General features: G+C 49.2%; 1 protein-coding gene and 1 long non-coding RNA gene across 4 annotated transcripts in view; both read left to right on the top strand.

The window, feature by feature from the left end:
* The window catches only part of LOC135899644 (uncharacterized), a 48,087-nt gene extending 32,434 nt beyond the window's left edge, over positions 1-15,653 (top strand). The window contains exon 3 of the long non-coding RNA XR_010563664.1: positions 15,415-15,653. This is a non-coding gene — a long non-coding RNA (uncharacterized lncRNA). The remainder of the gene's footprint in view (positions 1-15,414) is intronic.
* Positions 1-26,871, top strand: part of LOC135899642 (nischarin-like) — a 249,643-nt gene that overhangs the window by 32,787 nt on the left and 189,985 nt on the right. For 2 of the 3 annotated variants that reach the window (XM_065428951.1, XM_065428949.1), the window contains exon 2: positions 15,660-15,743. The exons of the other annotated variant lie outside the window; for it this stretch is intronic. In XM_065428951.1, the coding sequence (XP_065285023.1) occupies positions 15,660-15,743 (84 nt within the window). The remainder of the gene's footprint in view (positions 1-15,659; positions 15,744-26,871) is intronic. 3 annotated transcript variants of the gene reach the window in all.

Here is a 26,871-nt window from a genome sequence, read left to right as displayed (position 1 = left end):
TTATTCTTCCACCGTGGTATTAGGGACTGTTGTCACTAGTAGAACCAGTATATTGGAATCACGAGTGGGCTGACTTACGATCTGTGACAGGTTGAAATCCAATGTTAAGGCAATGAAGTCTGAAGAAAGGCGGCAGGTCGATGACAACTGCTTCCAGTTTATGGAGGGAAGATTAAAGTCGTGGAAGCGAAAAATACTTTCAGCCGGACAAGCCCTAACGGCGTGAGTTATGCTGTTTCGCAGGTCACTAACAAACAACGCACTTGAGTCAGGAGAATGATAACAGCAACCTAACAATAATTTTTCAAAACGAGTCATGCACGCAACCCAGACAATTTCTAGGTTAGTGTCGGAATCAATTAAATAAGATGTTACAGTCTTCCTAACGGCTATAAGTACGCCTCCGCCTCGTTTACTAGTGTGATCACATCGGTAAATATTATACGTGGTATGTATGGGACTTATTTCATTGTCTGGAATATCAGGATGGAGCCATGTTTCCGTGGAAATGATAATGTCAGAACCTGTATCATCTAGGAAAGAAGAGACTTGATCGAGCTTGCGCACAAGGCTTCGAATATTAGTAAATGATATTGATAGTGACAGTATGATCCGAAGTTCTGGTGCCTCCTGGCAGTCATCGGTATGAGTGCTATGCTTCAGCTGTCTGCTCAGCTGCACTACTGTGCTAGTGATGCCATCGTACACGTAGGTTGTGTCATCTATGCGCATTCTGTCGATGCTGAGCTCGAAATACTTTTTTTTCGCCTTCGCAAATTCAATCAGTTTTCTGCTTGCTTCTCGTGTAGCTGGGGAGAAGTCTTCTCTTACCGAAAACCTGGAGCCCTTAAGCTTTCGCGCAGCTGACAAGATGCGTTCTTTATCCTTATAAAAGGTCAACTTCACTATGATGGGTCTCTTTTTATCGGTGTGCTTGCCTAATCTATGCACCCTTTCGAACTGCGTGCCTAATATGCTTAAGTCAAGCTTTTCAGCACAGAAATCAACAATTTTCTGCTTGGACGCAGCCCAGTCCTCTTTTTCGTCGTCCGCTATGTTAAAGAACAGGTTTGAACGTCACATTCTATTCTCAATGTCATTGCACTGTGAAGAAATTGTGGCCAATCGATCAGACACACCATGAAGGATATCAGCACCTGCTGTAACTGGTGAGCTTCCGGATGCGGGAGTATCTACCAGCGTGGCGATGTTGGCCTCCTGTTTTTGTTTGGAAATTTTTAGTTCAGCAAGTAGTGTTACCTGTTCGTTTTCTAGCTTTTGAAACTTGTTTATAACTGCTGTACTTCTGGCTTTGACACTAGTTAGTTGAGAAAGCAAGTCTCTAGTGCAGCCTCTAGTGCAGCCTCTAGTGCAGCAACAAAAGCTTCTTCTTGAGCCTTAGTCATTGGTCCAGGATTTGTTTCAACGTCTCCCGACAGCATCAGTGTTATTGCAGATGAGGCATAGCACATTTCAAATGCAAGAGCCATAAACTGTTTCAACACGTCATTCAGGTCTCGTGGGCACGACACCACCAACAAGCAATAATTACTGGATTTAACACAAGCAGCATTTTCCAGGTAACTAACCTGAAAAGGCAATGGATGTAAGACTGCCATTCTGGAAGTGGTGGCGTGCCCAAGTGAAGCGGCTTGACACCGGTTGTGTCCATCGTAGTTGTGCTGGCTCCATGTTGCCAGATGAGCTGGCTGGCTGTATCCAAGCTTGGCGTCCTGCGCAACCATGGCGGCCGTGCTGGAAGCGAATCCTCTGCAGCAACATGGCACGAACCAAGCAGTCTGAAGCACATGACCCAGGTGAACGTGACCTGAAAAGGCAACGGACGTAAGCCTGACATTCTGGAAGTGATTCTAAGGCTGTTAAACATTACTTTAGTTTTCTGTAGATTATCTTTTAGACCCACCCTTCTGCTTTGCCTGTCCAGGTCAGTGAGCATGCATTGCAGTTGGTCCCCTGAGTTACTAAGCAAGGTAATATCATCAGCGAATCGCAAGTTACTAAGGTATTCTCCATTAACTCTTATCCCCAATTCTTCCCAATCCAGGTCTCTGAATACCTCCTGTAAACATGCTGTGAATAGCATTGGAGAGATCGTATCTTCCTGCCTTGTCGCCCTTCTTTATTGGGATTTTGTTGCTTTCTTTATGTAGGACTACAATGGCTGTGGAGCTGCTAAAGATATCTTTCAGTATTTTTACATACAGCTCGTCTACACCCTGATTCCGTAATGCCTCCATGACTGCTGAGGTTCAAACACTCTCTCGTAATGAAACACTTTCTCGTAATCAATGAAAGCTATATATAAGGGTTGGTTATATTCCGCACATTTTTCTATCACCTGATTGATAGTGTGAATGTGGTCTATTGTTCAGTAGCCTTCACGGAATCCTGCCTGATCCTTTGGTTGGCAGAAGTCTAAGGTGTTTCTGATTCTATTTGCGATTACCTTAGTAAATACTTTGTAGGCAACGGACAGTAAGCTGATCGGTCTATAATTTTTCAAGTCTTTGGCATCCCCTTTCTTATGGATTAAGGTAATGTTAGCATTTTTCCAAGATTTCTGTACTCTCGAGGTCATGAGGCATTGCGTATACAGGGTGGCCAGTTTTTCTAGAACAATCTGCCCACCGTCCTTCAACAAATCTGCTGTTACCTGATCCTTCCCAGCTGCTTTTCCCCTTTGCATAGCTCCCAAGGCTTTCTTTACTTTTTCCGGCGTTACTTTTGGGATTTCGAATTCCTCTAGGCTATTCTCTTCCATTATCGTTGGGGGTGCCACTGGTACTGTATAAATCAATATAGAACTCCTCAGCCACTTGAACTCTCTTATCCATATTAGTAATCGTATTGCCGGCTTTGTCTCTTAACGCATACATCTGATTCTTGCCTCTTCCTAGTTTCTTCTTCACAGCTTTTAGGCTTTCTCCGTTCCTGAGAGCATGTTCAATTCTATCCATATTGTCACGTGGTGGTGACGTTAAGAACACAGTAGCAATACTGTGGTAGACAAAACTAACTTTTATTGGGCGAACCTGTGCCCACAAAACAGGCTACACTTATAGCACAACGATAGCGGCGAACACGGTCGGCGATCGTCGAAAATCTGATCAGCGGGTCAAGCGCGTCGGCTTTTATACAGCTATCATCGAATGTTCCAGATTAAACGTTGGGACCCGCATGCCTTCTAAAATGTTCTACACCATTCGTGTCAAGCGATAACACAACGTTTGGCGACAACAGACAGCGGATAGAAGCATCGATAACTTTCCAGAGACTTCGGATACATGCAGGCGCGTCCCGCGCTGTGCGATAACATTTGTTAGGCGACAAAACTTGTCGCCCGATAAAGACAAGTACACGTGTCAATACCCCCCTCTTAAAAAGCATCGACCCGATGCTGCAAACAAACGAAAGTAATAAGTAAGCACTCATAGCAGAGAAAAAAAAACAAAATAAGGTAAGTTCGTTAGTGTCCGTAAAATGGTTTAAGACGCACCACGTGGACCACTTCAGGTCGTGCGCGACGTCGCTGTGAATGCGAAACGCCGTCTGGCACGACCTCATAGTCCAGAGCGCAAATACGTCGGATGACCTTGTAGGGTCCGAAATAGCGTCGGAGTAGTTTCTCACTGAGTCCTCGTCGGCGTATCGGTGTCCAAACCCAAACACGGTCGCCGGGCTGGTACTCAACAAAGCGTCGTCGGAGGTTGTAGTGTCGGCTGTCGGTCCTCTGTTGGTTCTTGATCCGTAGGCGGGCGAGCTGTCGGGCTTCTTCGGCGCGCTGGAGATAGCTAGCGACGTCAACATTCTCTTCGTCCGTTACGTGCGGCAGCATGGCGTCGAGCGTCGTCGTCGGGTTCCTGCCGTGAACCAACTTGAACGGCGTGATCTGTGTTGTTTCTTGCACCGCCGTGTTGTAAGCGAATGTTACGTACGGCAGGACGGCATCCCACGTCTTGTGTTCGACGTCCACGTACATCGCTAGCATGTCGGCGAGGGTCTTATTCAGCCGCTCCGTAAGACCATTCGTCTGCGGGTGGTAGGCCGTTGTCCTCCTGTGCCTTGTCTGACTGTAGTTCAGAATGGCTTGGGTGAGCTCCGCTGTAAAGGCCGTTCCTCTGTCGGTGATGAGGACTTCTGGGGCACCATGTCGCAGCAGGATGTTTTCGACAAAGAATTTCGCCACTTCGGCTGCGCTACCTTTCGGCAGTGCTTTAGTTTCAGCGAAGCGGGTGAGGTAGTCCGTCGCCACGACGATCCACTTATTTCCGGTTGTTGACGTCGGAAAGGGTCCCAACAAGTCCATCCCGATCTGCTGGAATGGTCGGCAAGGAGGCTCGATTGGCTGTAGTAATCCGGCTGGCCTTGTCGGCGGTGTCTTGCGTCGCTGACAGTCTCGGCATGTTCTGACATAACGGGCGACGTCGGCGGTCAGGTGCGGCCAATAATACTTTTCTTGTATCCTTGATAGTGTCCGGGAAAATCCTAGGTGTCCAGCGGTGGGATCGTCATGTAGGGCGTGCAATACTTCTGGACGAAGTCCTGACGGGACAACAAGAAGGTAGTTGGCGCGGACTGGGGAGAAGTTCTTCTTCACGAGTAGATTGTTTTGAAGCGTGAAGGAAGATAATCCGCGCTTAAACGCCCTAGGGACAACGTCGGTGTGCCCTTCCAAATATTCGACGAGGAATTTTAGCTCCGCGTCTGCCCGTTGCTGTGCAGCGAAGTCTTCCGCGCTTATCATTCCGAGGAAGGCGTCGTCATTCTCGTCGTCTTGCGGCGGCGGGTCAATGGGGGCGCGAGATAGGCAATCGGCGTCGGAGTGTTTTCGTCCGGACTTGTAGGTGACAGTGATGTCGTATTCTTGTAGTCTGAGGCTCCACCGCGCGAGTCGTCCTGAAGGATCCTTTATATTCGCTAGCCAACACAACGCGTGATGGTCACTGACGACTCTGAATGGCCTGCCATAAAGATAAGGGCGAAATTTAGCTGTAGCCCAAACGATGGCGAGGCATTCCTTTTCGGTCGTAGAATAGTTGCCTTCCGCTTTTGACAGCAACCGGCTAGCGTAAGCTATCACCTGTTCGACTCCGTTTCTCCTCTGGACTAGAATGGCACCGAGGCCTAGGCTATTGGCGTCAGTATGGATTTCTGTATCGGCGTACTCGTCAAAGTGCGCAAGTACCGGCGGCGACTGCATGCGTCGTTTGAGTTCTTCAAATGCGTCGGCCTGCGGTGTTTCCCACTTGAACTCGACATCACATTTGGTTAGACGTGTTAGCGGCTCCGCGATGCGTGAAAAGTCCTTGACAAAGCGCCTATAGTAGGCACACATGCCAAGGAACCTACGCACTGCCTTCTTGTTGATGGGTTGCGGGAACTGTGCGATTGCAGCCGTCTTTTGAGGGTCTGGACGGACACCGGATTTGCTGATTACGTGGCCTAGGAACAGAAGCTCATCGTAAGCGAAGCGGCATTTTTCCGGCTTCAGAGTAAGCCCTGACGACTTGATGGCTTCTAGTACTGTCGCAAGCCTTTTGAGATGATCGTCGAAATTTCCGGCGAAGACGACGACGTCATCCAAGTAAACGAGACAGGTCTGCCACTTCAGTCCTGCTAATACTGTGTCCATGACGCGCTGGAACGTCGCAGGCGCCGAACACAGTCCGAATGGCATAACCTTGAACTCGTAGAGGCCGTCTGGCGTGATGAAGGCGGTCTTTTCGCGATCCCTTTCGTCGACCTCTATTTGCCAGTAGCCAGACTTGAGGTCCATTGATGAGAAGTATTTAGCATTGCAGAGCCGATCCAATGCGTCGTCTATCCGTGGGAGGGGGTATACGTCTTTCTTCGTGATTTTGTTCAATCGACGATAATCGACGCAGAAACGTAGGGTTCCGTCCTTTTTCTTCACTAATACAACTGGAGATGCCCACGGGCTTTTCGACGGCTGGATAATGTCGTCCCGCAGCATTTCGTCGACTTGGTGTCTTATAGCTTCGCGTTCTCGCGTCGAAACTCGGTAAGGGCTCTGGCGGAGTGGTCGAGCGCACTCTTCGGTTATTATGCGATGCTTTGCTACTGGGGTTTGTCGAATCCTCGATGACGTCGAAAAGCAGTCTTTGTATCGTCGAAGCAGACTTCTGAGCTGTTGCTTCTTAATCACGGGGAGACTTGGATTTATGTCGAAGTCTGGCTCGGGAACTACGGTCGTCGGGGTAGATGCAACAGAATCCGAGAGGACAAACGCATCGCTGGTTTCCTGAAATTCCTCGATGTATGCGATCGTCGTGCCCTTGTTGATGTGCTTGAACTCCTGGCTGAAGTTTGTCAGCAACACCTTCGTGTTTCCTCCGTGCAGTCGAGCGATCCCTCTTGCGACGCAAATTTCACGGTTGAGCAGTAGACGTTGGTCGCCTTCGATGAAGCCTTCTACGTCAACGGGTGTTTCGGGGCCGACCGAAATGACAATGCTGGAGCGAGGCGGGATGCTCACTTGATCTTCGAGCACCCTCAAGGCGTGGTGACTACGAGGGCTCTCCGACGGTATCGCTTGATCTTCCGACAGCATTATTGACTTCGACTTCAGGTCGATGATTGCGCCGTGTTGGTTCAGGAAGTCCATGCCGAGAATGACGTCTCGTGAACACTGTTGGAGGATAACGAAGGTGGCAGGGTAAGTCCGGTCATGAACGGTAATTCTTGCCGTGCAGACTCCAGACGGCGTGATGAGGTGTCCTCCAGCGGTTCGAATTTGAGGGCCTTCCCACGTAGTCTTAACTTTCTTCAACTGGGCGGCGATGTGTCCACTCATGACGGAGTAATCAGCCCCTGTGTCGACTAAGGCAGTGACTGCGTGGCCGTCGAGAAGCACGTCGAGGTCGGTGGTTCTTTGTCTGGCGTTGCAGTTAGGTCGTGGCGTCGGATCACGGCTGCGTCGTGTTGAACTGAAGTTGGAACGTCGCGTCGTCAAGTCGTCGTTCTTCGGTGTAGTCTTGCCTTCCTGACTTCGTTGGGACGGCAGCGTGTCGTTGTTATGTCGCCGAGTTCGTTTCGTCGTCGTCTTCGTCGGCGGCGGAGGATCTTCGTCAGTTCGACGAACAGCAACCGCACCTCCATCGGTTGCTGCTTTTAGTTTTCCGGATATGGGCTCGCTGACCGGCCCCGGGCTGGGCCAGTGTATGGTCGGCGCTGCGGCGACAGGTAGCGGCCTGGTGATGGCGAACGGGACGGCCGTCGAGGGCTCCACTGAGTAGCAGCGAGGTAATCGGCGATGTCACATGGGCGCTCGCCAAGCTGTGGACGCGGCACGTTGACGGCGAAACCTCGCAGTCCCATCTCCCGGTACGGACATCGTCGGTAGACGTGACCCGCTTCTCCGCAGTGGTAGCAGAGCGGGCGGTGGTCAGGAGCACGCCAGATGTCCGTCTTCCTCGCGTAGGTGCGCTGGGCGACGGGTGGTCGTGCTGGCGGCGGTGGCGGCGGACGACGAAACTGTGGCGTGACAGGGCCCTGGCGCGGTCGCGGAGGGGGTCCTTGACGGCGTGCGACGGCGGCGTAGGTCATCGCTTGCGGCTGACGCTGCGGCGATTCAGGGGCTACTCCAAGTTGTTGTTGGAGTTCCTCACGCACGGCGTCGGCAATCGAAGCCACTTCAGGCTGTGATGATGGGAACAGCTTTTGTAGCTCCTCCCGCACGACAGCTCGGATAGTCTCGCGTAGGTCGTCGGCGGCCAGTGACTGAACTCCGGCGTAGTTTGTCGAGGTCGTGCGGCGGTCGAATTGCCGGTTTCGCATCTCGAGTGTCTTCTCGATGCTGGTGGCCTCATGAAGAAACTCGTCGACGGTCTTCGGTGGGCTTCGTACCATTCCGGCAAAAAGTTCCTCCTTCACACCACGCATCAGCAGGCGGACTTTCTTCTCCTCGGGCATTTCAGGGTCGGCGTGGCGGAAGAGACGGCTCATTTCTTTCGTGTAGATCGCGGTCGTCTCGTTAGGTAGCTGCACCCGGGTTTCCAATAGCGCTTGGGCTCGTTCTCGGCGTACGACGCTTGCGAATGTCTTCAGGAAGCCGCTTCGGAAAAGTTCCCAGGTCGTTAGGGTGGCTTCTCAGTTCTCGAACCACGTCCTGGCCGCGTCTTCCAATGCGAAGAAGACATATCGCAGTTTGTCGTCGCTGTTCCAGTTGTTAAACGTAGCGACTCTCTTGTACGTCTCAAGCCAGCCTTCCGGGTCCTCGAAAGTTGAATCACGGAACGTCGGAGGCTCCCTGGGCTGCTGTAGCACGATGGGCGATGCCGGGGCTGCCATTGGGGTGGACTTGGTGGCAACCTTTCTGGTCGTCTCAGGCAAAAGTCCGTGCTCCGGGGGCAGTCGTTGAAGACGGCGGCTTGCTCGATGGTCCGGGACTGCGTTGGTGTTGTCTTTGCGTTCCGGGCTTGGATCACGGCTTGTCGGGGGCGTCCGGTACATGGACCAAAAGCACCTCCACCAGATGTCACGTGGTGGTGACGTTAAGAACACAGTAGCAATACTGTGGTAGACAAAACTAACTTTTATTGGGCGAACCTGTGCCCACAAAACAGGCTACACTTATAGCACAACGATAGCGGCGAACACGGTCGGCGATCGTCGAAAATCTGATCAGCGGGTCAAGCGCGTCGGCTTTTATACAGCTATCATCGAATGTTCCAGATTAAACGTTGGGACCCGCATGCCTTCTAAAATGTTCTACACCATTCGTGTCAAGCGATAATACAACGTTTGGCGACAACAGACAGCGGATAGAAGCATCGATAACTTTCCAGAGACTTCGGATACATGCAGGCGCGTCCCGCGCTGTGCGATAACATTTGTTAGGCGACAAAACTTGTCGCCCGATAAAGACAAGTACACGTGTCAATACACGGTCGACACGTGTACTTGTCTTTATCGGGCGACAAGTTTTGTCGCCTAACAAATGTTATCGCACAGTGCGGGACGCGCCTGCATGTATCCGAAGTCTCTGGAAAGTTATCGATGCTTCTATCCGCTGTCTGTTGTCGCCAAACGTTGTGTTATCGCTTGACACGAATGGTGTAGAACATTTTAGAAGGCATGCGGGTAGAAGCATCGATAACTTTCCAGAGACTTCGGATACATGCAGGCGCGTCCCGCGCTGTGCGATAACATTTGTTAGGCGACAAAACTTGTCGCCCGATAAAGACAAGTACACGTGTCAATATTATACTTCCTTATATCAGCTGTCTTACGCTTGTTGGTTAACTTGGAAAGTTCTGCCAGTTCTATTCTAGCTGTTGTCAGGATTGGGGGCTCAATCCCATCGCTCGTGGTCCTTTGCCAAGATTGGAGTACGACATGAATTCGAAGGTAGCTGGCCCATGCCGTCGTCCAACTTATTTACGCTGAGGACGTCGATGAAGTGAAGAACTGCTTCTCATCGAGAACGAGGAATATGGGTTTATTTACGGAAATTAAATCAGTCTAACATGACTGCTTGAAAAAGAAGAGTGTCAGTCTAACATTACTGCATGAGAGAAGTGTATCGTCTAACATGACTGCTCAAGAGAAGTGTATCAGTCTAGCATGACTGCTCAAGAGAAGTGTCGTTGACGATGCAAACAACAAATGAAAACAGCCGAACATAACTTCAGTGGCCTAACTACACGAACAGCATGGTTCCAATCTATCGCAGTGGCGTACTTATTGCACGTATTGGTGCCACTGAACAATCTGGTCAACCTCACAAGTACGTAATCACAAGCGCACTAGCCTTGTGGTCACTAAACAGAACGCGGACTTGCGTTGTAGGCAAACTTTTCATTTAGGCTTACTCACGTTTCTCCCTGAAAGTCCTACACGACACGTGACTTAAACGAACAATTAAACTTGCGGGATTTACACACACCGCAGAACTTTCAAAATGATGCGTCTTCTACTAACTCTTTCCACGCACGCTCACTAAAGAAGTCAGAATATGGTCTGCCCTCAACACACACCAGCAACGCAGTCATAAATCTGCTTCCTTCCGTCCACACAGGACATGCGCTAATGGAACTAAGAACGCTTCTCAGTGCAAATCATGCACTCACTGAAAATCTACGCGCTTAACCTTAGAAAATTCAAAACACTTAAAAAGAAAGGTTAAATAACACACACACGCGTTACGATAGGCCTCTCAACGATAACCTTGACCTTTAGGTTACTCACACATACACAAAAAAAGAAAGCCTATATACTTATTAATGAACATCTCGCGAGACTACAGGTTTATATAAAACGCATCTTTCAAATCTCGAGCTTCTCGAACAAAAACACAAACAAAGCTCATACGTTTACATATTGAAAGAAATCCTAGTCTCAAATCGCGAAAACTTTCTGATGCTCAAAATAAAAAACAACACACTTCATTTCTTTGGAAGGGCTCTTGGCCTCCCTTTCCAAACGTTTTCGACTGACTCATACTTTCAGCCGGACTCGAGGTGGGCGAGGTTTGAAAGCTACTCTGGCTGCCGAGAAACAACAAAAGGGCTGATTCACTATCAGCTCCCCCAAGACGTTACGGTCTCCTGCCAATTTGCGCCCTGGCGCCCCGCTTTCCTCACAAACTTGATTGACCGCGTCGCTACTCCCCACCTGGTCTCGTCCTGCCACCTTGCGTTTCTTCGAACTGCACGCTGAGCTTTGAAAAGAACTACGGAACGACGAGGAGATTAACTGCCCCGTGCCCTTTGTCCGCGTCCGTGCAAAACATGCTTCGTGGTCCCCCTTGACCTGTGGTTCGAACGTTTAGGATGCGTCAACATCGTCAGTGACGACCGCACCTTTTTCCTTGCGCCCTGCCCATTTGGATTTCTCGCCATCTTTGGCGGCGCTACATTAATTACCGACTTTCGGTCTTTACCGCGCTTCTTTTTACGGCGCTTTCTCTTTGCACTCGCTTTCATGTCGCCTCGTGCCTCGTGCTGGCCGGTACACATTTCGTCGGCCCGGATCGGTCTCTTACCCGCACAGTCTGAGTGATTCTCACTTAAATCAACACTTTCTCTGCCTCGACTGGCGGACAGCTCAACCGACTCTGGAACAATGCAGCAGGCTTTACTCGAGTTAGACAACTCGCACTCTTGCGAACTGCCCTCTACTACATTGCCCAGCTCACGCTGTGCATCGGCACACAGCCCGTCAGTATAGATCGCTCTCTCACGCGCACAGTCCGAATGATTAATAACTGAACCATCCCTGTCTAGGCTATCTAGACTGGCGGAGAGCCGCACCGATCCCTGAACAATGCAGTTGTTCTCTCGTGGACTACGGAGCTCGCCATCCCAAGAACTTTTCTCAACTGCATCGTCCAGTTCGCACTTCACTTCTGCACGCAGATCTGACCTGACATGGGTGCTCGCGTCTGTCGCGTCAACAGTACCCTTTTCTTTGCTAGCAACCTCGCTAACATTACCAGCGACGCACACGCGCGGTAACTGGGCCAATTTGTTCGCAGCTGGCCTAGCTGTCTCTACAGTCATCTGTTGGCACAGCACCTCGTCGCTCTCCTTGCGGCCTTTAACGGCCTCTGTTGCTACTAAGGCATTGTTAGCAGCTAGCCTTTTCCCTTCACTTATGAATCGGCAGCCAATCTCACAGGCACTACTCTTCTCGTCGGCTTTTGGCGAAAGTCCGCTAGACACTTCCTCATTCTTTCGCTCTGTACTACCTACAGAATTCTCAGACAGCCGTTGTCTCTGTGCCAATAACTGATCACAATGCTGTATCTCTTTGATCAGTGCTGCCTTCTCTCTCTCATACTTTTGCTCACGCTCAAGCTTACGTTCCTGATGCTCACGTTCGTGTTCATTCTCACGTTCGTGACGCTCACACCTAAGAGTAAGTTCTTGAAGCTCATGCTTCCGTTCATTCTCGCGTTCTTCACGCTTACGCTCACTCCTAAGTTCACGACGCTCTCGCAAACGTTCACGACGCTCACGCTCCCGTGGCTCCTGTATCACCTCCCAAGCAAGCTCAATGCTTTTGCCATCATTGCCACTATCGTTAATCGCCTTTATGATAGCTGGCGTTTTCATCCGTTCGTCCGCCTCAACTCCCAAATCGTCGCACACCAACAAGTCTAACCTCATCAACCTTCTAAGATCCGTGGCAGCTGCCCCGACAGGTGGTTAAAACTTTTCCTTAATTAATTTGTGCAAACACACAACGCATCAAACTCCCGATTCCCAGAACTATCAAAATGAGCACACAACATTTGAGTCTGGCGAATCATAAGGAAAAAAGCCACGCGCTCACTTACGGTTGCAGCACCCTGCTATCCGGTTCATTCGTCCGCTGTTCCCGGTTCCTCCGGACTCCCTGGGTCGAAGGCTCGCTCTTTCTTCGCTACTGCCAGTTTCTTCGGACCTCTTTCGATGAAGGCTCTCTCTTCTTCGCTCTTCCCGGTTCCTTAGGATCTCTCTCGACGAAGGTTGTTCCGTAGCGCTGCCACCAGCTGTTGCATTCGGAGGCGATCTCACCGCTGCCAACCAGATGTAGGGGTTGAGGGACGGGCTTCGAGATGAAAACAAACTTGGGAGGGTTTATTTTACATTATATACAGAGAGGTGAGAGACACGTAACAGTTGTACAGTCATTACGGGCCGGCAGCAACTCGGACGCTGCGGCCCGCGGCAAGAAGTTCGAGAGAGGTCAATCAGGGAATCAAGGAATTGCTCTGGTCTCTCTGGAACGCTTCTTTTAAGCCCTTCGAGCACTGGAAGTCGCGTCATGTTTGACCAATGGGAGAGTCCGCTCAGATGACGCCACTTTCAGCCAATGGTTGGCGCCCGTATCGCGTTGTCACACCTGGCGGCTCTCTGCGGTCTTTCCTCGCAGACTTGCAATGCACTTCTAAGGTGGAGAAGGGGGGGGGGGGCGCTCATGCTCCATTGAACGAGGGCCCACCTGCTCTCGGTGGTACGGCTCCGCAGTGGTGGCAAATGCCTTCTTCAAAGGCGAAGAGGGGTGACGATTGGGCTCTATTGTCCGAGGACCCCTTGTAATCCCGGCGGCGTACGAACTTGTTTGCACGTGTCCTGCCTCAGGAATGTGGCACCCCTGCTTCTGCATTCCTCAATTAGCTGTGCTGCGATTCGAAGTGGTCTGGGGAACTCGAAGTAGCCTCAGGAAACGGCGCCATATCTAACACTGTAGAGTTAGAGGCTTTCATACATTGGCGTTTCTTGATCAGATCTTTCGTCTTCTGCGATAGCTTACTGGTATCCTGTCTAATGGAGTTACCGCCGACTTCTATTGCACACTCCTTAATGATGCCCACAAGATTGTCGTTCATTGGTTCAACACTAAGGTGCTCTTCCTGAGTTGAAGCCGAATACCTGTTCTGTAGCTTGATCCGGAATTCCTGTATTTTCCCTCTTACAGCTAACTCTTTGATCGGCTTCTTATGTACCAATTTCTTCTGTTCCCTCCTGAAGTGTAGAGTAATTCGAGTTCTTACCATTCTATGGTCACTGCAGCGCACATAGCCGAGCATGCCCACATTTTATTTATTTATTTAGCAAGTACTGTGGCCTGTATTACAAGCCTTAGGCAGGAGTGGGGTACAGAAATAATAGGAACAGAGGAAACGTACATTGCAGCAAAAGAAGTGAACAACGAGACTCGATGAGAGTCCAAAACACAGTAGACTAAAGAAACAAAACACTCGACTCAAAACAAATTACATGTGTGCCCTATGTTCACTCATGGCTTGTAAAAACAACTTCACCGTTTCGGAACTGACCACGTTTCCAGGCACATCATTCCATTGAACAATGGTGTAGGGAAAAAATGAGTATTTAAAAACATTTGTTTTACACAAAATGTGCACACTTTTTTAGAATGATAGGAACGCGTAGGGCAATGGGTAAGGTGCTCAACTAGAATGCGTTCCTCTAGTTTTATTTTATTATGATAATATAAGTAAAATAATTTTAGTCGTTCACAGTGACGTCGGATGTCCAACGTTTTGAGTTCTGCGATGTGCAGCAGGGCTGTTGAGCTTATATTCCAGCTGTAGCAATTAAATATAAGCCTGACTGTCTTGCGTTGGACATTTTCTAGTTTCACTTTGTTACTTTCGATCCAGAGATCCCATACTGCCGCAGCATATTCTAATAGTGGTCGTACACAGGTTTTATAGGCTAAAAGCTTTATTTCTTGAGTAGATTGTGCTAGTAGTCCCCTCAAATAGTGCAGTTGTCTAAGGGCTTTTTTTTATATATACAAGATATGCGCATTCCATCGAAGGTCAGAGGTTATGTGAATTCATAAGTATTTAAAGGTATTTACAACTAAGAGAGGTTTGTTGGCTATGGAATATGTAAAACTTAAGGGATTCTTTTTACGTGTGACAGCCATTGCTATGGTCTTTTTCGAATTCAGTCATTTGCCACATCAAGCGCCTATTTTATATTGTAGATAGGGAATCGCTTAAAAAAAGTTGATCGTCAGGACTAGAAATTTCTTGAAAAATTATACAATCATCTTCAAACAGTCGCAGTTTAACATGTATGTTTTCAGCAATGTCGTTGATGAACACTAGAAAGAAAAGGGGACCTAGGACAAGAACCCTGCGGAATACCGGAATCCACTGGGACTGCACCAGAAAGGACACCATCGACAACTACACTTTGACGTCTGTGCGAAAGATAGACTTCAATCTACGAGAGAAGGCAATCGTGTTTTAATATGGGTTTTAATTTTAGCAATAATTTGTGATGCGATACGTGGTCGAACGCCTTCTCGAAATCAAGAAAAATGATATCGACTTGACTTTGCCTATCTAATACTGCTGCCAGGTCGTGGACGGTTGCATTCAGTTGCCTAATAGTGGAAAGACCACGAAGGAACCCATGCTGTCGTTTATCAATAACACGATTCTCCTCGAGAAAATTGGTTATGTGTTTACACATGATGTGTTCTAGCAATTTACGGAAGTACACAGAAGAGAAATCGGCCTGTAGGAAGAAGGTGCTGACGGGTTTCGTTCTTTAGGAATCGGAGTGATTTTTACGAATTTCCAATCTGACGGCAACTCTGAGCGTTTTAGCGATTTCTTAAATACTAAGGTTACCTAAGTACTCCGCACACCACTCAGCATACCAGACTAGAAAGGTGTTGGGTACTTCATCAATACCTGGCGACTCCTTGGTGTCTAAGTTGAGCAGAAGAGCTAACACGCCTTCCTCAGTTATACAAATGTCAGTGATTCGGGGTAAATCCTAAGTTTAATGGCCTCTTTCGGCGCGTTCTTTACTGCCATTCCAATAACCATGGAATAGGACTGTGGTGTGACATATTGTATGATGCCAGGGTTAGCGCAGAGTATAAAGTCTGTTTCATTTCTAGTCTCGCCATTCGAGCTCCTCCACATCCGCTTTCGGCTATCCCGCTTGCGGAAGAAGGTATGCATTATCCGCATATTATTCTGTTCTGCAAACTCTACTAATAACTCTCCCCTGCTAAATAAATATAAATATAATATAATAATACAAAAATAAATATTAATATCCCCCCCCCCATATTTGGTTGGGGGGGTGGGGAAATACAGGCTTGAATCACATAAATGCTTTCCTTTTTGGGGGCTGGTGCAGGTGTACCGGGTTCAAGTGACAATCCCCCCTTACTGCTGGGTGGCCAAGCACCGGTACAGTGATTTCAAGGAGCTCCATAACAAGGTGGGTGCCATAGGAACAGCTGAGCTCATGGTTAAGTGGCCACTTTCCACAATTGCGCATTGCAAACACACAAGCATAGTGCAGGAATCACATGCTGACAATTATGTCTGCAAAGTATCGTACTGCTGCATGGTGAGAAAACAGCTGAAACGTTGACTCAAAGCCTCTGCATCCATTCTCTCATGGGAACTCCTGCCGGAGGAGTAAGGTCACATGCACAAATGTCTCTGCGTCAAACGTGCTGCCTGAAATGTCAATGATTATGGCACACAACTTCAGTAAATCATCCAATGCAGAATGTGCAAAACCGCAGTGGAAGTGTGTGCCATACAGCTAAAATAGCATAAAAAGCCAACAAACAGACACCAAGGAGAACACAGGGGAAAGTACTTGTACTAATTGAATAAAAAAAATGATAAATTAATGGAAATGAAAGTGGATGGAAAAACAACTTGCCGCAGGTCGGAAATGATCCCACGTCTTTGCATTACACGTGCAATGCTCTACAAATTGAGCTACCGTGGTGCTGTCCTCCCATCCGTATGTAAAAATACTGAAAGATATCTATAGCTGCTCCACAGGCACCTCTGTCCTCCATAAAGAAAGCAACAAAGTCCCAATAAAGAAGGGCGTCAGGCAGGGAGATACGATCTGTCCTATGCTGCTCACAGCGTGTTTACCGGAGGTATTCAGAGACCTGGATTGGGAAGAAATGGGGATAAAAGTTAATGGAGAATACCTTAGTAACTTGCGATTCGCTGATGATATTGCCTTGCTTAGTAACTCAGGGGACCAAATGCAATGCATGCTCACTGACCTCGAGAGGCAAAGCAGAAGAGTGGGTCTAAAAATTAATCTGCAGAAAACTAAAGTAATGTTTAACAGTCTCGGAAGAGAACAGGGATTTACAGTAGGCAGCGAGGCACTGGAAGTCATAAGGGAATACATCTACTTAGGGCAGGTAGTGACTGCGGATCCGGATCATGAGACGAAAATAATCGGAAGAATAAGAATGGGCTGGGGTGCGTTTGGCAGGCATTCTCAGATCATGAACAGCAGGTTGCCATTATCCCTCAAGAGAAAAGTGTATAATAGCTGTGTCTTACCAGTACTCACCTACGGGGCCGAAACCTGGAGGCTTACGAAAAGGGTTCTACTAAAATTGAGGACGATGCAACGAGCTATGGAAAGAAGAATGATAGGTGTAACGTTAAGGGATAAGAAAAGAGCAGATTGGGTGAGGGAACAAACGCGAGTTAATGACATCTTAGTTGAAATCAAGAAAAAGAAATGGGCATGGGCAGGACATATAATGAGGAGGGAAGATAACCGATGGTCATTAAGGGTTACGGACTGGATTCTAAGGGAAGGGAAGCGTAGCAGGGGGCGGCAGAAAGTTAGGTGGGCGGATGAGATTAAGAAGTTTGCAGGGATGGCATGGCCACAATTAGTACATGACCTGGGTTGTTGGAGAAATATGGGAGAGGCCTTTGCCCTGCAGTGGGCATAACCAGGCTGATGATGATGATGATGATGATGATGTCCTCCCAACCACTTTCTGGGGTATTTATGTATTACTACTAGAACCAACCCTGAAAGTGTTAGCCAATACCACCACTCGCAAGCCTCAGCGGTGATGTGGAACATCCTTTCTGCCACAGGCGTCACGAATATGTGACCTTTTTGGGTGAAGTCAACTGGTCAGTAAACCCACACATGCTACCTGAAGGCATCAATGTTGCCGGATTTGAGACCGTCGTTATGTAATGATCGAAAAGAAAGGGGGTTAATAGAGGGGCCCAGTTTTACACACGTCTTCACTCCAGTCTATGAATGAACACGTCTAATTTTGGTTCACATGAGCAATCCTTACGCTGAATGGCCATCTGAACATTGTTCATTTTCTCTCCACACATAGTGGGGGTGCTCCCTGAGCCTTTCATTCAGAATATGTCGGCCATGTTTGGCTTATGTAACTTCTGCTGGAAGACAGTGACATGTGAAAAATCGCAAATTACTTGCATTGGGCATGATTTTTCTAGTGCTCGTCTGGTGCTGCATCCTGAGGGCATTTGCCAAGGTTAGCTATTGCATATGGTGCTACTGAGCGCCCCGTCGCAGGTTCAATTCCCAGTTCCAGCAGCCGCATTCTGGTGGGGTTAGATGGCAAAAGTGCTCGTGTAATGTCCATTTTGGGTGTTCATTAAATAATCAGAGATAGTCGAAAATATTCTGGAGCCCCCAATATCCGCATCTATCATAACCCGTCATCTGTTTATTCGAAGTATTGGATCACATTAATTTTTCGTTCTGAAAGGAACCACATTTTGGTTGTCCGAATATTCTCAGTTTATCATTGTAACGGAGAGTTGAGGTTTCATTGTAACGGAGAGTTGAGGGCCCATTATAGTAGTATACACACAAAAATTAATTGGGCTGTCAGTGCTCATTTTAATTTGAAATTTGTATTTGAAAATCGCTCCCTCTAACATGTGTGCGAATCCTGCGCCAATTGTGCCATTTTGATACTCGTGTGGATAGCTGCACCAGGTTGCACGGAAAGCGGAAAAACGACCAAAATTGCATCATGGTCGTGTGCCAGAACAGCTCTGGCTGTGGCAGATGTGAGCGAAAAATCACAGTCGCAGCAGAGGGTGTCGCGTTTTGTCTTGAAGCACTTGTAGTCTTCCTGTCTTTCTTCTGCTATGTGTGAGCAAAACGAGAAAAAGGTGAAAGCAGGAGCCAACGTTTCGACAAGTTGACTTGTCTTTTTCAACGCTACATATGCTTTCCTCGGGACAGTATATATAAAGCGGGAGCAAACATTTCGACAAGTGGACTCGTATTTTTCAAGGCAACATATGCTTTCCTCATCTTGAATTTCCATCTCCCGCCTTCCCCCTGTTTTTTCTGCTATGTGCGTATGTTATGCATATACAGAAGCATCTATTTTTTCTTGAAATAAACCGGTTGAAAGTATTACTTCATGTGTGCCGAGTCTTTATTCTTGTCTTTTGCGAGTGCTACAACCAATAGGACTGCACCATCTCAGCCGTGTTGAAATCGAAACAACACAAGTGCCACAGGAAGATAAATATTGGTCAGCAGTGAACGTGTGCCAGAGTGGAGCAAACGTTTTGCAAGGGGACCTCTCCATGAGGGCAACAGTTGCTGTTGCCCAGACGCTAAAGGACAGCTGTTGCCATGAGAACAATTCCATTTATCGAAATGTTGACTGCACATTGGCTCTTGCCTTTTCTGCCTAGGGCTAATCAGTTAAGAGTTGTTCTGGCATTTCTTTCCAAAACAATATGCCGTTGGGCTACTTGGTGATCATTGGAGATGAACGTGGCGTGAAACACTTGAAGCTCCATGCGAAACACTGCATCGGAGTGATGTACCAAATTCTGCTGATATGTGCTGAAGTTTATGTAGGGCAATCTGGCTGTAGCAGAATTGAAAGCGCTGTCACACGTGAAAGGTGGGTAAACAAGCACATAGGTTGCATCTGTGATCACACTGTGAATCTTGTGTATGTCAGCCAGGACTAAGGACTAGGCAAAGCAATCAAGACAAGGCTATTATATTGCAATACTAAACGAAATTGGGAATGTTTTGGTCATACAATCATTTTAGATTTACTTGTTGAGTGAAACAGGTGCACTAGGGATACGTCTGTAAATTTATTGATGCGTGCCGCATTGTGCAAAAGTAAAAAAAAAAAAAATTTACTGGGTCGCAGCAATGTCGGAAACAGCTCTGAATGGCTGTCAGTATAGTTATTAGATGTCTCAATGCTCGTGCTGTGACCAGAGACAGCATGCATGCATGTATAATTCAGAAATGTGTACTAGGCCCCATCAGTCTCATTTATGAGGCATGAAAAATGGCCGAAGTAAGGATTCCAGTTACCAGAGTAACATCGGAAACAACTCTCAGTGGTTGCCTGTACAGTTATTAGACATCTCGGCGCTCGTACTGTGGTCCTGGACAGCACGTGCATGCATGTATAGTTAAGGAATACGTACCGTATGTTCTATGACAGTGGCCACTCTCCTCTCTTGATGTGCCTCACTGCAAGACATGGATGTAAAGTGACAAAGCCCAACTTTAGAGACTGGCCATTTTGCAGCGCATAAGGATTGCAAAGCGGACGAGCGCACATAAAAACGAAACACTAGAAAGAATACAGTACGTGCACTTGCCCTGCATTCTTTCTCGTGTTTCATTTTTATGTGTGCTGCCCAGGAATGGATGCAATGCAGATTGGACATTTGCCTCGTGCACACTCCTCAACGCATGTCTTGATCTGAAGTAAACTGAGTTAAGCCTACGCTGCCTACACACAAATAACTTGGATTTAAATCTGACTTCAAGTAGCTACGTAGCACATAATACAATTACAAAGTGTCCGTGTTGCATGATGTCTTTTTTTTTTTCTACGGTCAAGTTGGGCCAAATTTGCGGAACATTTAGGTCCGTGTTCTTGCAATTGGAAGGATTTTTCAGAATTCTGGAGTCTATCAGACAAACGGAAAGTTGGCAAATATGTATAAGACATAAGCCGCTCTATTTGCAGCACCAATATATATTGTGACATAGTATATTGTCACGTAGGTCACGGTGAGCTACCTGGCACGCAGGCAGACAGAAAGGAACACTGCGTCGAGGTTAGATGTAAAAAGAGTTTAATGGGCGAACTTGTGCCCGAAATCAACTGAACAACGCGGTGACGGCGAAAGCAGCAAGCGCGTCTGGGGCGCTCGTCGGACTGAGCCAGCGCAGGCGGTGGTCCCGCATTTATACGTTTCGCGTGCATGATCGAAACGCGTCAAGCGACGCCGCCTGCGGCGCAGCGACGCCGGTCGCGTCGCAGCGACGCGAGCTGCGTACCTCGCGTCGCTAGAAGCTGAAATAAACGCACGTGGCATTACCCCCCCGTGAAAAAGCATCGCCCCGATGCTAAAGAAAACAAGAAACCTGTAAGCATGCAATCAACCAAGGATAACGGAAAAAAAAAGAATGTCTGTTAGTCCGCTAACGTTCAAAAAACTTCTTGAGGCGCGCGACGTGCACCATCTCAGGTCGTGCGCGACGTCGCTGTGACTGCGTCACTCCGTCGGGCACAACCTCGTACACCAGCGGTCCAAGTCGTCGAGTTATCTTGTAGGGCCCGAAGTAACGGCGCAGGAGCTTCTCACTAAGGCCGCGGCGACGAATCGGTGTCCACACCATAACGCGGTCACCAAGTGCATACTCTTGGTCTCGTCGTCGTAGGTTGTAGAGTCGGGCGTCGACGTTTTGCTGCTCTTTAATACGCATTCGGGCTAGCTGACGAGCTTCCTCGGCACGTTGAAGGAAGCCGGCAACGTCTGCATGGATGCTGTCGTCTTCAACGTGAGGCAACATCGCATCAAGCATCGTGGCGACTTGGCGACCGAAGACAAGCTCGAATGGCGTCATCTGCGTTGTCTCCTGTGGCGCGGTGTTGTAGGCAAACGTCACGTACGGAAGGATTTCGTCCCAAGTCTTGTGCCCGGCGTCCACATACATGGCGAGCATGTCGGCGAGTGTTTTATTTAAACGCTCCGTAAGGCCGTTTGTCTGCGGGTGGTACGCTGTAGTGCGCCGATGGCTCGTGTGGCTCAAGTGCAGAATCTGTTGCGTAAGTTCAGCTGTGAATGCCGTATCTCTGTCTGTAATAAGGACCTCGGGTGCACCATGACGGAGAACGATGTTCTTTAAGAAGAATCTGCCGACCTCGATTGCATTTCCCGATGCTAACGCCGCTGTCTCGGCATAGCGCGTCAGATAGTCCGTTGCTACCACTATCCACCTGTTCCCGCAAGTAGACGTCGGGAAGGGGCCAAGCAGATCCATGCCTATCTGCTGGAATGGTTTCCATGGTGGCTCGATTGGTTGCAGGAGGCCGGCTGGCCTTGTAGGCGGTGTTTTCCGACGTTGGCAATCTCGGCAGGTTTTCACGTAGCGTGCGACGTCTGCGTTCAGGGCCGGCCAGTAGTATTTCTCTTGAATTCTTCTGAGAGTTCGAGTGAATCCCAGATGCCCCGCTGTCGGCTCATCGTGAGACGCTTCTAAAATGTCTTGCCTTAGCTTGACTGGCACGACGAGTAGATATGCCGCTTTGTACGGCGTGAAGTTCTTTTTCACAAGCACATTGTCGCGCAGGCATAGCGATGAAAGCGCGCGTCTGAATGCCTTTGGCACTGAATCGGTCTTCCCTTCGAGATATTGAACCACACAGCGTAGATCAGGATCGGCACGTTGATCTTGTGCGAAGGTGTTAGAGCTTATGGGCCCAAGGAAGGCATCGTCGTCATCGTCAGAGGTCGGGGCGGATTCAACAGGGGCTCTCGAAAGGCAGTCGGCGTCTGTGTGCTTTCGGCCTGACTTATACACGACGGTGACGTCGAACTCCTGTAGTCGCAGGCTCCAACGAGCGAGGCGACCTGACGGGTCCTTCAGGTTAGCGAGCCAGCACAGAGCGTGGTGGTCACTGACGACCTTGAAGTGCTTCCCGTAAAGGTACGGCCGAAATTTTGTGACCGCCCAGATGACAGCGAGGCATTCCTTTTCGGTAGTCGAATAGTTCAATTCGGCTTTCGACAGTGATCTGCTCGCGTAGGCGATGGCTCGCTCCAGGCCGTTCTTCTTTTGAATCAACACAGCACCGAGTCCTATGCCGCTTGCATCCGTGTGGATCTCGGTGTCAGCGCTCTCGTCGAAATGGCCGAGTACGGGCGGTGACTGCAAGCGTCGTTGAAGTTCGCGAAAAGCGTTTTCTTGGGGCTTCTTCCATGTGAACTGCGCGTCGGCTTTCGTAAGGCGAGTGAGAGGCTCTGCAATTCGAGAGAAATCTCGGACAAAACGCCTGTAATACGCACAGAGCCCCAAAAATCTACGGACAGCTTTCTTGTCACTAGGTATCGGGAAACTTTCGATGGCTGCCGTCTTTTTGGGGTCCGGACGCACACCTTCGCGATTAACTACGTGACCGAGGAACAGGAGCTCTTCGTAGGCGAAACGACATTTCTCTGGTTTCAGAGTGAGTCCCGACACCCTAATTGCCTCTAGCACGGTCTCCAGCCTATTAAGGTGCTCGTCGAAGGTGGATGCGAAAACGACTACGTCGTCGAGATATACGAGGCATATCTGCCATTTCAGCCCAGACAACACGGTGTCCATGACACGCTGAAATGTCGCCGGCGCTGAGCATAGTCCGAATGGCATGACTTTAAATTCGTAAAGACCGTCCGGCGTGATGAAGGCAGTCTTCTCACGGTCCCTTTCATCGATCTCAATCTGCCAGTAGCCGCTGCGGAGGTCCATCGACGAAAAATACTTGGCACCGCACAGTCGATCTAACGTGTCGTCGATTCTCGGAAGCGGGTAGACGTCCTTTTTTGTGACGCTGTTGAGACGCCTATAATCGACGCAAAATCGTAGGGTACCGTCTTTCTTCCTTACAAGCACCACCGGTGAAGACCACGGGCTCTTGGACGGCTGAATGACGTCGTCGCGAAGCATTTCTTCAACTTGCGTCTTGATTGTTTCACGTTCTCGCGTTGAAACGCGGTAGGGACTTCGGCGGACGGGACGAGTCGATTCATCGGTTATAATGCGATGCTTCGCTATGTGCGTTTGCCGGATCCTCGACGACTTAGAAAAACATTCGGAATATCGCAGAAGAAGGCGACGTAGCTTTTCTTGCTTTTGTTGAGGCAGGGAGGCATTAATGTCGAAGTTCACCTCATCAGCCACCGTCGACGACGCCTCATGGGACGACTCGGAGAGCGCTAATGCGTCGCTTATTTCGGCGAACTCTTCCAAGAAAGCGACCGTCGTACCCCTGTTGAGGTGCTTGTGTTCCGTGCTGAAATTGGTTATTAGCACAGCCGCTCTGCCTTCACGCAGGTGGACGACACCGCGTGCGACGCAAATTTGGCGATCCAGAAGCAGCTGCAAGTTCGCTTCGACAATCGCATCGCCGCTTGAGGACGCGTCTGTTTCGACGAGTGCGATGACGCCAGCATTTGGCGGGAGGCTCACTTGATCGTCCAGGATGGTGAACGCGGCGCGATGATGATTGCTTTGCATTCTTTCCGACCGTTTTGTCGTCAGTGTTATGGTTTTCGTCTGCAGGTCGATCACCGCACCGTTTTCGTTCAGGAAGTCCATCCCGAGGATCACGTCGCGAGAGCAGTGCTGTAGGATGATGAAGTTCACAGGGTAGGTGTGACCGTGAACAGCCACTCGCGCAGTGCATCGTCCCGTCGGGGTTATGAGGTGGCCTCCTGCTGTGCGTATTTGAGGACCTTCCCATGCGGTTTTGACTTTCTTGAGTTGTGACAAAAATCGTCCACTAACGACGGAGTAGTCAGCCCCGGTGTCGACGAGTGCAACCACTGAATGTCCATCTAGGGTAACTTGTAAGTCGGCACTTGGTGTTCGCGTTCGATGTCGATCGGTCACCGACTGTGCGGTCTGTCGCTTCGCACGGTCGCGGCTGCGTCGGGTGGAAGCCTCGTGGCAAGGTGCTGTTGTGGCCTTCAGCCGCGTCATCGAATTTGTGGTGTCGGGTTGCGGCTTCGTGTTTTGTGGCGTCGGTGCGTCGGGTCGCGTCTTGTTGTCGGAATGCAACGAGGCGTCGGAATGCGTCGAGGCGGCGGAATGCGTCGTGGTTGTAGGAGGGTTTTTCGGTCTTCGCTCGAGAGCGGCGTCACCTCCTGACGTCGCTGGCTTTAGTTTCCCCTACGAGGGCTCAGTGACCTCTCCCTCGCGTGCCCTGGGTACGGCGAAGACGAACGGCGTGGGTAGGGTGACGGGGACCTGAAAGGACGTGGGGCGGCATCTTCGGTCGCTCGAAGATAGGCTTCAATTTCTCGAGGCCGTTGGCCAGGAAGAGGTCGTGGGGCGTCGATGTTGTACCCGCGGAGGCCCATCTGACGGTAGGGGCATTCTCGAAGGAGGTGGCCGGCTTCACCACAGTGAAAACAAACAAACCACCGTGTGAACCACAGCGGTGGTTCACACGGCGACCAGGGGCAGGTAGTGGTCCCAATTCAGCCGGCAGTCCTTGAAGGCGGCGGCTGCTCCGGGTTTCTTCCTTCTTGTCTTCTCTGGAGCTGTCTTCCGCGTCGCCAGCTCCAGATGCACTTGGGCTGGTGTCACGGCTTTGAGGGGGTGTCCGGGGCATAAGCACCTCCACCAAAATGTCACGTAGGTCACGGTGAGCTACCTGGCACGCAGGCAGACAGAAAGGAACACTGCGTCGAGGTTAGATGTAAAAAGAGTTTAATGGGCGAACTTGTGCCCGAAATCAACTGAACAACGCGGTGACGGCGAAAGCAGCAAGCGCGTCTGGGGCGCTCGTCGGACTGAGCCAGCGCAGGCGGTGGTCCCGCATTTATACGTTTCGCGTGCATGATCGAAACGCGTCAAGCGACGCCGCCTGCGGCGCAGCGACGCCGGTCGCGTCGCAGCGACGCGAGCTGCGTACCTCGCGTCGCTAGAAGCTGAAATAAACGCACGTGGCATTATGATGTCTGTGTTGTCAGACGTGACAGTGTCCAAGCAACACCAGTGGCAGAGAGGCATGGGCTGTACAGTTAAACCTCAATATAATGAACTTTTCTATGGAAAATTTATTTTTCATAGAACAACCTTTATTTTGAAACTCAATATAGTGAAGTGTGCTTATAAACCATTTCAATATAACAAAATTCCACTGCCGGTGTGAAGGAATACCGAGACAATATATGGAAACTTTCGCGTATGCAGATGGTCAAGTGTTTAAATTACATGTGGCAGCTTGCAAACACACCTCTTAAATCGTGCGACTCAGAGCGGCTGCCGAAGTGGAGCAGCGTCATGTTCCCTATAAAGTCCAAGTGCGACAAGATCCTATCGTGCCCTGCATGTTGCATGCTTTGGGTGCAGGTGAAAGCAGGTTGAGCTGCGAAGGGTGGTTGCTGGATGAGTGCCATCTTCTTAAGGGAGTGCAGGGAGCTCGCTTGCTCTAAGGCAATCAAGCGCGTGCGAGAGTGGGCGTTGGCACGTCTGCTTTTCTAGCACCGTATGTCTGCGCGTGGCTGTCAGTGGGACTGAGCACGTATGCAGCCCGTGCTTTCTGTTTCAGAAGTGAGATGGTATGGCATCGTGCCCTGCCTTGCTCTGCGTTTAGTACTGGAAGTTGCGTAATCCAGGCTTTGAAGAGACGTTGAAGCAAAAAGTTGACAAAGCGTTTACTTCCCGTTGCTTGCACCTTTCATTATGGTGTCGTCCCACTGTGGGCAACACTACCAGCCATAGAGGCAGAGTGCATGCAAAAGCGTGGCTGGCTTCGCATCGTACCGCTGATTTGAAGATGTCGCTGGCATGGCATGAAACTATCTTTTGCTGCCAACGTTCAAATTCAACGAAATTTATTCTCATTCAGACTTGCTTTGTTTTATTGCCCGATAATTTGGAAAAGGTTGCAGCCCCTTCTGTGTAAGAAAAATTCATTAGTGACCATTCTTATTTGCATATAAGATTGAATTTTAATACAAAGAAAATTCGACATAATGAAGCGAATTGTTGATTTTACACACTTTGTTAGAGAGGTTTAACTGCATAAAAATGCCGTGGGACGTCGCACAGCAGCTCGCAACCTGAACCATCAGCTGCCTGCTAGGTCTTTCGAGAAGTAAGCTTGTTTATTGTTCAGCCCTTGGTTTATTACATATATTGCCACTGACCAAGCACCATTAGAACTAGTTAGGGGTAGTACTCCGTTGTCACCTGTTGTTGTTCTTGTGGTGGCTCTTCCGCATCCAACGCGTTCACTTCTGGCCTTTCTCACTGCACTGTAACAATGCGAATGCGCACGATTTGGCTCTACGTTTCGCAGACTGAGACGGCGTCACCAACGTCAACATTGGCGCATTTGCAATCCACTGGTCAGGCAGAGATAGGCTGGTGTCCTATAGGGAAATCATAAATCATTACAGGCTAGCCAAGGCTAGATACCCAGCAGTGCATTGCTTGTTAAACAAGTGGAAATTGGTGGTTAATACAAACCAGCACATTCTCCAACCTCATTGCCTTTAGTGACTATCACCCAGGT

This window comes from Dermacentor albipictus, unplaced genomic scaffold (assembly GCF_038994185.2).
Source record: "Dermacentor albipictus isolate Rhodes 1998 colony unplaced genomic scaffold, USDA_Dalb.pri_finalv2 scaffold_16, whole genome shotgun sequence".
NCBI classification, from domain to species: domain Eukaryota; kingdom Metazoa; phylum Arthropoda; class Arachnida; order Ixodida; family Ixodidae; genus Dermacentor; species Dermacentor albipictus.
Note: the sequence above shows the minus strand (reverse complement) of the source record. Positions and strands in the feature narration are given on the sequence as shown.